Source organism: Lonchura striata, chromosome 27, assembly GCF_046129695.1.
Source record: "Lonchura striata isolate bLonStr1 chromosome 27, bLonStr1.mat, whole genome shotgun sequence".
In the NCBI taxonomy this organism is placed as follows: Eukaryota; Metazoa; Chordata; class Aves; order Passeriformes; family Estrildidae; genus Lonchura; species Lonchura striata.
The window spans coordinates 5,725,603-5,741,342 of record NC_134629.1 but is presented as its reverse complement, the minus strand read 5'-3'; the positions used below and the strand labels follow the sequence as shown (position 1 = coordinate 5,741,342).

Here is a 15,740-nt window from a genome sequence, read left to right as displayed (position 1 = left end):
GCCTCATTTGTTTGTCCTGCTGTGACTCCAGGGCTCAGCCACCTGTAGGAGGTCATTCTTCTGAGGGTGGTGTGTGGGGACACAACAACCCCTGGGTGACACATTCCCTGGCTGGGCTGGGACCAGGTGTGCTTCCCTGGGAACAGGTTTCCTCTCCTGAACACTCCCGGTTCTCCAGCCCCAGCTATTCCCGGTTCTCCAGCCCTGTACCTTGCCCATGTTTCCCGCAGCCCAGGAGAGGAAGCTGCCTTTGTTTGCTCAGCTCCAGGATTTTCCCTGCTTGTTCCTGCTGCCGGGTGGGGAAGGCTGAGCCGGGACCGCGGGCTGGGGCTGTAGCCGGCGGCACTCTCGGGGTTGATCCCCACTGGCTGCTCCTTCGTGCCTCAGTTTCCCCAGCTGGGCACGCTGGGGGAGGGCCCTGCGGCCCTTCCTCCCCTCCGTGGGCCGGACGGGGCCAGTACCGGGCGCTGGGCTGGGCTGAGCCCCGCCGGTTCCGGGGCTGCTCCAGCTGAAGCCACTCCAGCAGCTGCTGCTCTGCGACCGGGAGGTGAGTCGGGGACCCAGGCAGCAGCTGAAGCGCCCGAGCCCCCCAGTCCTCAGCTGGATGGGGGTACCCTGTCCCCAGCACCCCCATCCCAGGGCGCCTTCATCCCGCGGGGCGTGGGGACCTGGTGTCGTTGGTAGCCCCGGGGTGGCTCTTGCTCTGGCTCCCACCCATGGCTGCTGACCCTGGGGTCTCACCCAGCAGCAGAGGGGCTCAGACCCCTGGAGGGCTCTGCCATCTCTAGAGGCTGCTGGGGCCACCTCCATCACCTTTTTTGTCCCGTATTTCCCCACCTTCTCACCGCTCGTGAACTTTCCCCGGGGCACCGATAAAGCGGGGCTGGGTTTACAGCCCTGCGCTCCAGCTGTAAAGTGGGGGTGAAGGTCACCCCCAGGAACGTGACTGCGCTGTCACAGACAGGTGAGGGATGGAGGAGAGCGGGGGGAAGCAGCTCCCGGGGGTGACCTGTCGCGGGGCTTGGGCTCCCCTCCCCGCCCCGGCTTCCCCCTGCCAGGAAGGAGGGAGGAAGCGGAGGCTGAATTAATCATCCCTGCCCCAAGAATAGGGACCAGGTGTCCGCATTTCCTGCCGAGTCCCCGCTTCCCCCCGCATCCGGCTGCCCCCAGCCCCACCACCGGGTCCTGACCACCGGGATACCCCGGGAAGGTGCCCCCCGTGCTTCCACGGGTGTGTGGCTGCTTTGTCCCCTATCCCCAGAATTGGGGGGAGCAGCCAAGATCCCAGAGGCTGCTGAGGACTTGGTGGGGCGTTTTGGGGTGGGGGCTGCGTGTCCGTGGCTGCAGCCCCCAGCCCGTGCTGTGTCCCAGCTGCCCCGGAGCTGCCCGGCCATGGAAGGCGCCTCCTCCTCGCTGCTGGACGCCGAGGCCGTCGCGGACCTGGTGCTGCTGGACCCGCTGGCCGAGGAGTCGCTGGTCCAGACGCTGCAGGAGCGGTTCCGCCGCCGCGACATCTACGTGGGCAGCGGGACAAGGGGGTTTGGGGGCACGACGGGCATGACGTGGGATATGGGGTGTGGGATGGGGATATGGGGTCTGGGATGGGGATATGGGGTCTGGGATGGGGACTTGGAAGGCTGCAGGGTCTGGGATGGGGATGGGGATATGGGGTTTGGGATGGGGAATGGGGTATGGGGTCTGGAATGGGGAATGGGATATGGGTTATGTGATGGGAAGAGGATATGGGGCCTGGGAGGGGGACTGGCAGGACTGTAGGGTCTGGGATGGGGAATGGGATAGGGGGTCTGGGATGGGGGTATGGAAGGCTTCAGGGTCTGGGATGGGGAATGGGATTTGGGGTTTGGGATGGGGAATGGGGTATGGGGTCTGGGAGGGGGACTGGCAGTGCTGCAGGGTCTAGGATGGGGAATGGGATATGGGGTTTGGGATGGGGAATGGGATATGGGTTATGTGATGGGAAGAGGATATGGGGCCTGGGAGGGGGACTGGCAGGACTGTAGGGTCTGGGATGGGGAATGGGATAGGGGGTCTGGGATGGGGAATGGGATTTGGGGTTTGGGATGGGGAATGGGATATGGGTTATGTGATGGGAAGAGGATATGGGGTCTGGGAGGGGGACTGGCAGTGCTGTAGGGTCTGGGATGGGGAATGGGATATGAGGTATGGGATGGGGTTTGACAGGGCCATATGGTCTGGGACGGGGATTTGGAAGGCTGCAGGGTCTGGGATGGGAAATGGGATATGGGGTTTGGGGTGGGGAATGGGGTATGGGGTCTGGGATGGGGATTAGCAGGGCTATAGGGTCTGGAATGGGGAATGGGATATGGAGTCTTAGATGGGGTGTGAGATATGGGGTCTGGGAGGGGGACTGGCAGTGCTGCAGGGTCTGAGACGGGGAATGGGATATGGGTTATGTGATGGGAAGAGGATGTGGGGTCTGGGATGGGGATTGGGAAGGCTGCAGGTTCTGGGATGGGGAATGGGAGGGCTTCAAGGTGAGCAGGATATGGGGTCTGGGTTGGGGAAAAGGATCCCCAGCTCCCAGGAGAGTGGCAGAGCTGCTGAGTCTGGGGTGAGGAGCAGGATTTGGAGTCTGGGATTGGGAGCAGGAGAACTTTGGCGTCCAGAGTGGGAACAGGATATGGGGCCCGGGATGCAAAGTGTGAGGGCTGCAGGGTCGAGGGTGAGGAGTGGGATTTGGGGTCTGGAATGAGGAGGAGGATCTGGGAAGCAGGAGGGCTGTAGGGTCTGGGATGGGGAGCAGTACATGGGGTCTGGGATGGGGTCTGAACATTCTGGGATGGGGAGCGGGATCTGGGGTCTGGGATGAAGACAAGGATCTGGGATGAGGATGGGGAGCACCAGGACCTCCCAGCCCCTCATCCCTGCTGCCCCACAGACGTACATCGGGAATGTGGTGATCTCGGTGAACCCATACCAGTCCCTGCCCATCTACACCCCAGAGAAGGTGGAGGAGTATCGCAACTGCAGCTTCTTCGCCGTGAATCCCCACATGTGAGCACGGGGAGGCTGGCGGTGCCCTTGGTCCCCTGGATTGTGCCCAGGGCATCACTCTTGGGCAATCCCAAGATGTTGGGGACTAAGAGAATGCACCTGAGGCAACACCACAGCCACAACGGGGGGGTCTTGGTATTTCCTGAAGCCCCAAGTTGGCTCCAGCCCCTTCCAACCCCTCTTGCCCCCAGCTACGCCATCGCTGACGATGCCTATCGCTCGCTGCGGGACCGGGACAGGGACCAGTGCATCCTCATCACCGGCGAGAGCGGCGCCGGCAAGACAGGTACAGCCAGGGCTGCAAGGCGGGCCCGGGGCACTGCGAGGGGCCGGCGGGGCGAGGGGCACAGCCCCAGCGCCCACCAGCCCACCCCAATGACCCCCGGCCCCTCTGCGGCAGAGGCCAGCAAGCTGGTGATGTCCTACGTGGCAGCCGTGAGCAGCAAAGGGGAGGAGGTGAACAAGGTGAAGGAGCAGCTCCTGCAGTCCAACCCCGTGCTGGAGGGTGAGTGCCCGACATCCTGAGCACCCACCTCCCACATCCCGGACCTGCCAGGGCTCGGCGCTGTCCCCCCGGACCGCGCCATAAGCCCCCTCCTCTCCTGCAGCCTTTGGGAACGCCAAAACTGTCCGGAATGACAACTCCTCCCGCTTCGTGAGTGACCCTGCTGGGGCCATGGGGGTCCTGATGGGGCTGGGAGCACAGAGGGGATGGGGATGGGGGATTGGAGCTGCCAGCCCCACCAGGACCCCCTTCCCTGACCCAGCCCTCTCCCTCAGGGCAAGTACATGGACATTGAGTTCGACTTCAAGGGCGAGCCCCTGGGAGGGGTCATCAGCAACTGTGAGTACCCACCCCCCGTCCTGGGGGTTCCACTCCACACACCCCAGTGACACTGACCCTGTGGGAAATTAATTCTCAAAACCTGACAGAAGGTTCACGTAGTGTGCATCTGTACACTAACCTTGAGATAAAAACACTGACTTAAAAAAAAAAACCATAGAATGAGACAGACATTGTTGAGAGAAACAGAAGTAAAAACAAATTTCAAAAGATAGCCTTGCAAAAAAAGGCTTTGTGAAGCTTTGCAAAATTCAGAGAATGTGCAGAATACATTATTAAATTATTCAAGTGCTTATTCTATTCATTATCCAAGTCACAACATGACCCCTCCCTGCAGACCTGCTGGAGAAATCCCGCATCGTCCGGCACGTGAAGGGCGAGAGGAACTTCCACATCTTCTACCAGCTCCTGGCTGGGGCCTCACCACAGCTGCTCCGTAGGTCCAGACCCCACAGCGTGGGGGATTTGGAGGTGGAACAGGAGCTGGGGAGGGTCATGGCTGAACTGCCACCTCCTCTGCCCTCCACCAGAGCAGCTGAAGCTCCGCCAGGACTGTGGGCACTACGGATACCTGAGCCGGGAGGGCTCCAACCTGCCCGGCATGGACGATGCAGCCAACTTCCACGCTATGCAGGTACCCACGGGAAAACACAACCCTCCCCAAAAATCCTGGAGCCCACCCCATCCCCTGAGCCCTTGTTGTCCATCCCCAGTGACATTCCCCTCCTCACACAGCCCCCTAAATATCAGCTAGCCCAGAGATCCGAGGCTGTGAGGGGAGGAATATCAGGAGATGGCAAAGATTTCCAAAAAAGGCTCTTACCCCAGATATGTTGGTTCAGCTCTCTTTATTCTGTGGTGTCCAAGGGCAAAAGAGCAGAACAGGAAATGTCAGGGGTCTGTACAGACTTTGGACAGGGTGGGCTTCCCTGGCTCTCCACCAACCCCACTGGGGCAGGAAGGAGGGTCCAGGGTTATCCCAGAATCACAGGGTCCTGTGGAAGGGGAAATAGAGTGCCCATGAGCTCACTGTGACACCCCAGGATGCCATGAGGGTCATCGGCTTCTCGCCCGCCGAGGTGACAGAGCTGCTGCAGGTGACGGCCGTGGTGCTCAAACTGGGCAACGTCCAGCTGAGCAGCAGCTTCCAGGCCAGCGGGATGGAGGCCTGCAGCATCACCGAGCCCCGGGGTAGGGACGGGCGATAGGGCTGGGAAAAGGGGGTGGGGGGACCCCCTCAGCCCCTCCTGGGCTCCGGCACGGCCGTCTCCTCTCACAGAGCTGCGGGAGATCTGCGAGCTGATCGGGCTGGAGCCCGGCGCGCTGGAGCGGGCGCTGTGCTCCCGCACGGTGAAGGCGCGGGATGAGACGGTGCTCACCACCCTCAGTGTCCCCCAGGTGAGCAGGACCACCCCCAGCCGTGGGGCTGATGCCTGGCAGCCCCCCATGGTGGGAACCCCAGCCTTGCTCTGGGGTCCCATGTGGTGGTGAAATTTCTCCTCCAACCCGTGATTCTAAAGAAAAACTGCGCAGGCTCTTGCTGTTCGGTCTCAAGGCAGTTTATTGTTTGTTATCTAAAAGATTTTCTCCTTGGGCTGCTGTGGTTTGATCAGCAGGCCAGACAGAGGCACACACACACCCTGTCACCCTCTCTGTCTGCTGTCTTCTTCTTCTCTCCCCCCACCCAGGGCTGCTGCTAGCTTTTATATGATATATTACGTATTACATGTTTATAGTTTCCCCCCAATACCTACTACCTGTATTATAAAGTGCTTTTCTACTCTAAACGAATCTATAAGTGCCAACATCACCAAGAACATGGAGGCAAGGAAGAAGAAGGAGGAAGAACAGGATCAGCCCACTTTCCTCCATCTTAGAACTTCTGACCCCCATGTACAAAAACCCCCCTGTACAAGTGTTAAAACCCCCTGTACCGCACTAAAAAATTTTCCTCTCTGTTTTGTAACTACTTTTACTATCATATCTAACCCTTTGTGACTGCTTGTTCCACCTCCAAAGTTGGTAACACATCCCATGGCTCAAACTCAAAATCACAGCTGTTTCCAGCCGCCTGCCAGGGTCTAAAATGCTTCTGAGCAAGGCCTGGAACCTTTGAAAATGTCTGAGAGACATTTTGAGTTCCAGTGCCCCATGAGCTGGCACCAGCCCCTCTCCCCTCTCCTCTCTCCCCAGGGCTACTACGGCCGGGACGCGCTGGCCAAGAACATCTACAGCCGCCTCTTTGACTGGCTGGTGAATCGTATCAATGCCAGCATCCAGGTGAGCTCCAGGGGATCCTCGAGCCCCAGCAGGGCCCTGGACCCCCACCCCACACAGGGCTCAGCACCCCAATATCTCCCCAGGTGAAGTCAGACAAGCAGAGGAAGGTGATGGGCGTCCTGGACATCTACGGCTTCGAGATCTTCCAGGTGAGCGAAGGATCCAGCAGGCCCCGTTCAGGGAGTTGGGAACAGCATTTGGGACACGGGGCAGGGCCGGGGCCTCGGGAAGCAGCTGCCATACAGAACCCTTCTCTCTCAGGACAACAGCTTTGAGCAGTTCATCATCAACTACTGCAACGAGAAGCTGCAGCAGATCTTCATCCTGATGACGCTGAAGGAGGAGCAGGAGGAATACGTCCGAGAGGTACCTCCAGCCCCTGCCAGAGCACGGCCTCGAGGAGTTTCGGCCCCCCCGGGATGGGGAAGTGCCGGAGACGGCTCCGCCGCACGTCCCTGCCTCGCCCCGCGCCCTGCCGAGCGCATTCAATGGCAGGAAGGGATTCAGGATCCTCATCCCCGTGGCCGGACGTCCGGTTCCTGCCCCACATCAGCCGGGGGTGTCCTTGGGGCAGGCTCTGGGTTAGCCGTGTGTCTGACCCACATCTATCCTCAGGGCATCCAGTGGACCCCGGTGGAGTTTTTCGACAACAGCATCATCTGCAACTTGATTGAGAATGTGAGTTGCCCACCCAGTGCTGGAATCTTGGGGTTCCAGCTCCCCCAAGCTGGGATCCACTGGGGATGGTTTGGGGTGACACCATCCACCATGGCACAGAGCACCACGGGGATCCTGGCCATGCTGGACGAGGAGTGCCTGCGGCCCGGCGTGGTCAACGAGGACACCTTCCTCACCAAACTCAACCAGCTCTTGGCCACACACAAGCACTACGAGAGCAAGGAGACGCAGAACGCCCGGCGTGTCACCGACACCAGCCTGCCACCGCGCTGCTTCCGCATCCACCACTACGCCGGCAAGGTCCGGCTCCTCTTCCCAGAGCCACACTCCTCATTCCAGTACCCTGATCCTCTCCCCAGTGCCCAAATCCTCTTCCCAGAGCCCTGACCCTCTTCCCAGTGCCCAAATCCTCATCCCAGTGCCACACTCCTCTTCCCAGAGCCCTGACCCTCTTCCCAGTGCCCCAGTGCCACACTCCTCTTCCCAGAGCCCTGACCCTCTTCCCAGTGCCCAAATCCTCATCCCAGTGCCACACTCCTCATCCCAGTACCCTGATCCTCTTCCCAGTGCCCAAATCCTCTTCCCAGAGCCCTGATCCTTTTCCCAGTGCCACACTCCTCATCCCAGAGCCCTGATCCTCTTCCCTGTGCCCAAATCCTCTTTCCAGAGCCACACTCCTCATCCCAGAGCCCTGATCCTCTTCCCTGTGCCCAAATCCTCTTTCCAGAGCCACACTCCTCATCCCAGAGCCCTGACCCTCTTCCCAGTGCCACACTCCCCTTCCCAGCTTTGCACAGGAGATGTGGGGCTGGACCGGGAGCAGGCTGGAGATGCTGCACCGTGCCCCACACCCTGCCCAGGTGCTGACCCCACTGCCCCCCCAGGTGACCTACAACGTGTCGGGCTTCATCGAGAAGAACAACGACCTCCTCTTCCGCGACCTCTCGCAGGCCATGTGGGCGGCCCGGCACGCGCTGCTGCGCTCGCTCTTCCCCGAGGGAGACCCCCAGAAAGTCTCCCTCAAGCTGCCCCCCACCGCAGGCTCCCAGTTCAAATCATCCGTGGCAATGCTGATGAAGAACCTCTACTCCAAAAACCCCAACTACATCAGGTACTGGCCCCGGCAGAGACCCCCGGAGGGTGGCACCGGCCCCCCAGATCCCCCCAAACCATCGCCGCGCTCCGCAGGTGCATCAAGCCCAACGACACCAAGGCAGCCATGGTGTTCACGCCGGAGCTGGTGCTGGCACAGGTCCGGTACCTGGGGCTGATGGAGAACGTGCGGGTGCGGCGGGCGGGCTACGCCTTCCGCCAGCCCTACGGCCCCTTCCTGCAGCGCTACAAGATGCTCAACGCCCGCACGTGGCCCCGCTGGCACGGCGGGGACAGGTACGGGGCTGGCACGGCCCGGGAGGGTCAGGGGGCTGCTGGAGGGGCTCTGAGCCGCCTCGTCTCTGCCGCGGCGCAGGCAGGGGGCCGAGGTGCTGCTGGCAGGTCTGGTGTTCCCCGCCGAGGAGCTGGCGTTCGGCCGCACCAAGATCTTCATCCGCTCGCCGCGCACCGTGAGTCTGGGAACGGGGGAGTCCAGGCGGGATCCAGACTTGTCCCGGGAGTTCCTGGGTGATGCCACAGCCCCCGGGGCTGCTCAGTGAGCCAGCGCCTGCCGGGGTTGTCCCCAGCTCTTCGACCTGGAGCGGCGGCGCCAGGAGCGCGTGGCCCAGCTCGCCACCCTCATCCAGAAGACGTTTCGGGGCTGGCGGTGCCGGACCCAGTACCAGCTGATGCGCAAGAGCCAGATCCTCATCTCTGCCTGGTTCCGTGGCCACAGGGTGAGGACAGGGCAGGTCCTGGCCATGCTTCCCCTGCCCATCCCTCTCCGTCAGGCTCTCCAAGACCACCCAACTCACCCCCTTGTTCCCCCGCAGCAAAAGAACAGGTACAAGCAGATGAAGCGGTCGGCGCTGATCCTGCAGGCTTATGCACGGGGATGGAAGGTGAGGACTGGGCAGCCCCAGGGCCACCACGGGACCGGCCTGGTGTGGGAGAGCAGCGTGGGTGGGGACAGGGGCTCTGCGTGCCCCACGGTGGGACCAGGAGCTGCGTGTGTCCCACGGTGGGACCAGATTCACCCTCATCTCCTCTCCCCGTCTTTTCTCCTTCTCTCCTGCCTCTCTCCTGCCTCTCCCTCTCGCTCCATGTCTGTGTTGGTGTCTCCCCCTCGGGCTCCCTGGGCTCTCACCCCCGCAGTCTCGCCGGCTCCTCCGGGAGCTGAAGTCCCAGTGCCGACGTCACGCGGCCGCCACCACCATCGCCGCTCACTGGAGAGGGCACCAGGTAACGGGGCCACGCGCCCTCAGGCCACCTCTGTCCTGCTGTCCGCACCGCTGCGTCCGGGCTGTCTGTCTGTCTGCCCACCCTGTCGGGCTGGAGCCTCTGTCCTCTCCATGGAGCCAAAGAGGGAAGGGGGATGTGGGGGATGTGGGGGATGTGGGGGATGTGGGGATGGGACACCCTTGAACTCTGTGGGGCTGGCGGTGGTGCCCGGTGTCCTCACTGCTGGCGCTGTCCCCGCAGGCACGCAGGACCTACAGGAAATATTTCCGTTCCAACGCCAGCGCCTGCTTGGCCAACTTCATCTACCGGCGGCTGGTGAGTGAGTGGGGCTGGGGGAGAGGAGCCCACGGTGCCTTCCCAGCCCCTGCCCCGCTGGATGCCCCTGTCCTCTCCTGACCCCCTGCCACCTTGTCACCCCCCAGGTGCAGAGGTACCTGGTGGGGCTGGCAAAGAACCTCCCGCCGCTCTCGGTGACGGACCGGACCTGGCCCCCGGCGCCATACAGGTTCCTGAGTGACGCCAACCAGGAGCTGAGGAACATCTTCTACCACTGGAAGGTGGGAGCAGGGGGAGATGAGGAGAATGCCAGGTGGGATCTGGGTGTGCCAGCTCACCCGAGAGGTCTTTGGTGGCACCAAATCGCCCCCTCCCTCGGCAGTGCAAGAAGTACCGGGACCAGCTGCCGGCGTCGCGCCGGGCCCAGCTGCAGGCCAGGCTCTGCGCCAGCGAGCTCTTCAAGGACAAGAAGACCCTGTACCCCAAAAGGTGCCAGGGCAGGGGGCTGGGGGTGCAGGGGAGCTCAGGGCAGCAGTGGCTGATGGCCTCGTCCCCAGCTTGCAGCAGCCCTTCCGCGGGGAGTACCTGGGGCTGAAGCAGAACCCCAAGTACCAGAAGCTCCACGCCGTGGCCAAGGACAAGCTGGTGATGGCCGACGCCGTGAGGAAGGTGAACAGGGCTAATGGAAAGGTGAGATCCTGCTTTGGCCACGTGCCCTGGGCGGAGGGAGGGCACACAGGGCCACCGTGACCCTCAGTTCTTGGTGACCCCCCACCCACGCTGACCCCCACCCACAGACAGTCCCACGGCTGCTGCTCCTCACCACCGAGCACCTGGTCCTGGCTGACCCCAAGGCCGCCCAGCCCAAGACCGTGCTCAGCCTCAGTGACATCCGTGGCGTCTCCGTCACCCGCTTCTCCGACGGCTTCCTGGCCCTGCACCTCAAGGAGGTACCTGGGGAGGGGGACCCCGGGGGCTCTGGGGGTCCCCAGCGGGGCTGACCCCTCGCTTGCCCCTCAGGTCTCCACAGTGGGGGCCAAGGGTGACTTTCTGCTGGTCAGTGACCACCTCATCGAGCTGGTCACCCGCCTGCACCAGACCTTGGAGGCCACCACGGGACAGGCGCTGCCCCTGCACATCACCGACAGGTGTGGGCGGGGCTTCGCTGGGCGTGGCTTCTGTGGGTGGGGCCAGGAGGGTGGGGCTGGTGTGGGTGTGGCTTCTGTGGGTGGGGCTACCTTGGGTGGGGCTGGTGTGGGTGTGGCTACTGGAGGGTGGGGTTGCAGTGGGTGGGGTTATTATGGGTGGGGCTGGTGTGGGTGTGGCTACTGGAGGGTGGGGTTGCAGTGGGTGGGGTTATTATGGGTGGGACAGGGCGGTGCCCAGGGTGGGGGTGGAGCCTCTGAGGGTGGGGCACCATGTCAGTGACCTGATTGGCTGCAGCAGGAAGCCGCTGAGGAGTGGGTGTAACCAAGGCAGCTCATTGGGCAACAGGGGATGGGCGTGGCCGTGTCCCTCTCCCACCTCTCCCTCCTGGCCCCTCCCCATCCGAACCCCTCCCCTCCATCCTCCCCTCCCAGGTTCTCCACCCGCTTCCCGAAGGGCGACGTGTCCATCACCGTGGTGGAGTCGCCCAAGGCTGGCACCAACGGCCCCGTCTGCAAGAAAAAGGGCAGCAACAAGATGGAGGTCCTGGTGCACTGAGGGGACCCTCGCCCCTCACCAGGACCCCCACCCTCACACTGGCACCCCGAGCCCCGCCGTGTGTCATCCCCCACCCCTGCGGGTGCTGGCAGCACCCAGGCATCACTCCAGACCCATTAAAAGGATGCTGAGGTGTCGGTACCAGGGCGGTGTCGCCCCGTTACGGGTGGGGTGGGACCTCAGGACACAGTGCTCAAGCCAGGGCCCACAGCCCAGCCCGGTGATGCAGCCCCTCATCCCGGCCTCCCGCTTTTCCTGAATTTTCCCAATGCCTGATTGGAGCCAATGCTCTGCTTGTGGCGAATGGAAAGGCTCCAAATTGTGGCCACTTTGCCCATCAAGTGGCTCTCGGCTCGTGCTGCTTCAGAGGCAATTTCTTGGCAGCCATGGGTGGCTGCATGTGATGTCCCTGTCATCCTCCCGCCTGCACTGGATGTCCCTGTCCCCATGCCAGGGTCCCCCCACCCTGCTGCAGGACACCCGTGCAGGGGCTTGGTGCCCGGGCTGGTGCTGGAGCTGCTCTTGGGGACCAGGGACACGGAGAATGGGATAGAGGGCAGTCACTGCACAGCCCCAGTGATGCTGCAGCCCAGGACCCGCGGGACCTCCATCAATCCAGCACCCCTCAGGTGCTTCAGGAGCCCCATCGGGACCCCCACCAGTCCTGCAACTCTCGGGATCTGTGGGACCCTGCCAGTTCTCCAGCCTTGGGAATCCTCAGGAGCCCCATCAGCCCTGCAGCCCCCAGGTCCTTCAGGAGCTCCATCAGTCCTTCAACCCCCCATGGGACCCCTGCAGGCCCCAGCACCTGCAGAACCCCTGCCAGCCCCCAGAACCCTCCAGACTCCCATCAATCCTCCAGCCCCCTGAACCCTCAGGACTCCCACCAGTCCTGCAGCCCCCAGGACCCCACAGCCCCCCGTGACGGGATCTCCCCTGCTTTGCTGCCTTTCCCCCCCTGCACTCATGAAGCTCTTGAAGAGGGTTTTTATCCTGTCCCCACACATCACCCGCGTTACCTTCGGGAGCTGCCAACTCCCCGTCACATCACCATCAGCACCAGCTCCCAGGTGGGCCCCGGAGCGCAGTTTGTCGTGCAGGGGGAGCGTGTGCGGGCAGCTCCCGCACGTGGGGGGAAACGTGCGTGTGCATGGTGGCACTTTGGTGGCCTGGCCGTGTACCAGCACCGAGGGCTCCCCGCTCTCCGTCACGTCCCAGCACAGGGACCTTCCCCCGGCGAGGGGCGAGAGCCGTAAACAAGCCCGGGGCACCGCGGCTCTTCACAGCTGCGTCGCACTTGGCATCGCACAAGTAGGTGTTATTAATTAATTAGACCGTCTCTGGCCAGGCTCCGATTTAATTAACGTTCCCGGCACTGCAGATGCTGCCCTGCCCCGGGCTGTGTTGCCACGTGAGCTGCCGCTGCCGGCCGCTTTCCCGGGGGCTGCCGCAGCCACCGGAGCAGTGCCCGCTGCCTGTTGCTCGGGATGGAGTCCTTGGCTCTCATTTGTTGGCCCAGCCGTTCCCTCTTTCCTTGTGCCACTCTGCTTTCCCCCAAATTTTCCTCCCCGTCTTCCACCTGGGCACGCCGGGCACGCTGCAGTGGGGCAGGGTGTGAGGTACGTGTGAGTGTGCACGAGGTGAGCGAGGTACGTGTGGGCACACCTGTGCTTGTGTGCACAGGTGAACACGCGTGTGCACGGTGGGAGCCTGGCCCATCCCCTCTCCCTCGTGAGACCCCCAAATCCTGGCTGCAGAGCCCCGCATCCAGCCAGGACCATTCCTCCATGCGTGTCCCCACCCGTGCCAACAGACACATGGTGTCGTCCCCACAATGAGGGGCCGGGGGCTGCATGGGCACGGTGCCCGTGCGCTGACCCCCAGCCGGGGGTGCCTGCGTGGGCACGCGTGTGCCGCTGTGTGACTCCGCGTGTGTGATGAGCGCTGTCGGTGTCACCGTGCCTGCGTGGGCGTGAAGCTGCAGGGTGGGGGTACCACCCCACCGGCCCCCATTGGCAGCTCTCCTCTTGCCCACCCACGCTGTGCCATGGGCAGAGCCCCTTATTTAACGCCGCGCAGCAGCCGCTGCCCCGGTACTTCACCTCCCGGCTGAGCCCGGGCCGGGGGAGCTGCCCACCACCGCTGCCCACCACCACTGCCCACCACCGCTGCCCACCACCGCTGCTGCCCACCACCGCTGCCCACCACCGCTGCCCACCACCACTGCCCACACCGCTGCCCACCACCGCGCCTCGAGGCTCCGCAGCCACCGACGGCGAGGCTCCCTCAGCCCTCGACTCCACCGGAGGGCTCGGCAGGTCTGTGTCCCTGTGTCCCACGGCTCTGGGGGCTCCCCGGGGTCCCGGGGAGCTGCTGTGCCCTGTCCTCACCCCGCTGGGGTTCGGGGAAGGCAGAAAGAGGAAGAGGAGGTTGGGACAGTGCTAGGGAGGGCAGAGGCAGGAGGAGAGATGGGGTGAAGGTGTCGCTTGAATTTGGGGAGGGTCTAAAAGCAAGTCCGGCTGTGGGCAAGCGTATGCGTGCCTGGGAGTGTGACTGAGGATGCCAGTGTGCCAGGGAGCGTGCCAGGGGACACGGGTGTGCTGAGACGTGCAGGACGGAGCCCGAGCTGTGTCCGTGCCCCACACTGGTGAGTGTTTGCACGGCTCGTGTGTGAGTGCACAGCCGTGCCACCACGGGCACGAGTGGGAACACGGGACCTCCGGGGACAGCAGGGCCGTGTCCCCCTGCACACCCCGTAACGTGCCCCCCAACGCTGCACTGCACCCTCGGGGTGCGGCCCGTCCAAGGGACACCGGCAGCCCGTCCAAGGGACACCGGCAGCCCGAGAAGCGGCACGGTCCCTCATCCACACACGCCAGAGGCGGTCCCGCCGCCCCCGGCCCCGCCGTCTCCCGTCTCGCTGCTTTCCCTCCCCAGAGCCCGGTTCGGATCCAGACTCATCCCGGGCCGCCCTGTCGAGGGGTCACCGGCTCGGAGCACCCCCGGGCCCCGCCGCTCCGTCGCAGATCGTTGATCTCCCCCTGAGGATGAAGAACCGACCGGTGCTGGCGGTGCTGCTCCTCCTGGCGCTGCCGCTCGCCCTCGCCCGCCGCGCCCCCGCCGCCCCGCCGGGCCCCGCGCTGGTACGGGCGTCGGGGGGGAGCGGCGGGCGGACCCCGGACCCTCCGGGAGCCCCCGGACCCCGTCCCATCCCGCTCACCCGCTTCGCTCCCGTAGGGGATGCCCGTCCCGGAGCCGCTGCCGTGGAGCGCCCGCGGCAGCCCCGGGGCCGCCGCCGCCGCCGCCGCCGCTGCGCTGGAGCTGCTGCGGGAGGAGGGCGCCGGTGAGGGGCTGGGGGGCTCGGGAGGGAGGGTGTGGGTCCGCCCGGTCCCCGCTCACCCGCTTCGGTCTCTTCCAGGTCCCCCCGCGGCGCCGCAGAAGAGTAAGTCCCGCCCGGTGCCGGTGCGGGCGGCGCTGCCGGTGCCGGTGCCGCTGACGGCCGGTCTCTCCGCAGGAGACATGCACGATTTCTTCGTGGGGCTCATGGGGAAGAGAGCGGCGGAGCCCGGGCGAGCAGCGGGGCGGGGTGGGGACGCCGGCCCGGCCCCCCGGTGCTCCCCGGGACCCCCGGCGCCCGGCGAGGTCCCGCTGCGGGGGACCTGAGCGGCGGAACGAGCCCCCCACGCGCGGAGGGCCCGGGAGGGGTTGTGCCCCGTGTCCCGGGGACGGTGGGACCGACTGCGGGAGCGTCCCGGGAGGCGGCGCCCACGGAGCTGTCGTGGGAGCGGCCGGGAGCGCGGCCGTCCCGCCCCACGCGCGCGTGTCCGTGCACCTGTGTACACCTGGACGTGCCCCGCTATACACCCACCCGTGTCTGCGCGGGACACGCGCAAACTGCGCCTCTGTGTCTTGGCTGCGCCTCCGGGACCTGCTCGGGATGGTCCAGGGGATGGGGATACGGGGATGAGCCCACGGGGATGAACCCACGGAGATGAGCCCACGAGAATGAGCCCACGGGGATGAACCCACGGGGATGAACCCACGGGGATGAACCCACGGAGATGAGCCCACGGGGATGAACCCACGGGGATGAACCCACGGAGATGAGCCCACGGGGATGAACCCGCGGGGATTAACCCACGGGGATGAACCCACGGGGATGAGCCCACGGCGATGAACCCACGGGGATGAGCCAAAGGGACCTGCGGGGCCGGGATCCGGGTGCTCGTGGGCTACAGCGACCTGTCCCTTCCCCACGGCAGCTCCCGTGACTGAAGGAGTGCCCGTGCCCCCGTCCGTGTGTCCCTTCCAGTGCCCGTGTCCGTTATTGTGTCCGTGCGTCCCATCCCTTGTCCCGCCCCGTGTCCGTGTGTCCGTGTGTCCTTCCTCATGTCCGTGTGTCCGTGTGTCCTGCCTGTGTCCGTGTGTCCCACCCCGTGTCCGTGCGTCCCTCCCGTGTCCATGCGTCCCTCCCGTGTCCGTGTGTCCCTCCCGTGTCCATGCATCCCTCCCCGTGTCCGTGCGGCCCTCCCGTATCCGTGTGTCCCGTCCCGTGTCCGTGTGTCCCGTGTCCGTGTGTCCCTCCCGT

The 15,740-nt window shown here is 64.3% G+C and overlaps 2 protein-coding genes across 3 annotated transcripts; both read left to right on the top strand.

Moving 5' to 3' along the window:
* The first annotated feature begins 1,392 nt into the window (after positions 1 to 1,392).
* On the top strand, positions 1,393 to 11,152 carry MYO1A (myosin IA). Of its 2 annotated transcripts, XM_031507232.2 has the most exons (28): positions 1,393 to 1,518; positions 2,921 to 3,036; positions 3,228 to 3,322; positions 3,437 to 3,541; positions 3,645 to 3,691; positions 3,817 to 3,880; positions 4,218 to 4,316; positions 4,411 to 4,514; positions 4,924 to 5,071; positions 5,160 to 5,278; positions 6,074 to 6,160; positions 6,244 to 6,309; positions 6,422 to 6,526; positions 6,776 to 6,838; positions 6,938 to 7,138; positions 7,723 to 7,949; positions 8,027 to 8,227; positions 8,307 to 8,400; positions 8,518 to 8,667; positions 8,764 to 8,832; positions 9,086 to 9,172; positions 9,413 to 9,487; positions 9,595 to 9,729; positions 9,831 to 9,937; positions 10,006 to 10,138; positions 10,246 to 10,398; positions 10,469 to 10,596; positions 11,029 to 11,152. In XM_031507232.2, exons 1-28 carry the CDS (start codon positions 1,393 to 1,395, stop codon positions 11,150 to 11,152), a joined length of 3,228 nt encoding a protein of 1,075 aa, XP_031363092.2. The 2 variants fall into 2 exon arrangements, with proteins under 2 accessions (XP_031363092.2, XP_021398148.2); XM_021542473.3 differs by lacking the exon at positions 9,086 to 9,172.
* A 3,047-nt stretch (positions 11,153 to 14,199) lies between these two features.
* On the top strand, positions 14,200 to 14,815 carry TAC3 (tachykinin precursor 3). Its single transcript, XM_077788573.1, has 4 exons — positions 14,200 to 14,295; positions 14,390 to 14,495; positions 14,571 to 14,594; positions 14,667 to 14,815. The coding sequence occupies exons 1-4, from the start codon at positions 14,200 to 14,202 to the stop codon at positions 14,813 to 14,815; spliced, it is 375 nt and encodes a 124-aa protein (XP_077644699.1).
* Positions 14,816 to 15,740: the final 925 nt, after the last annotated feature.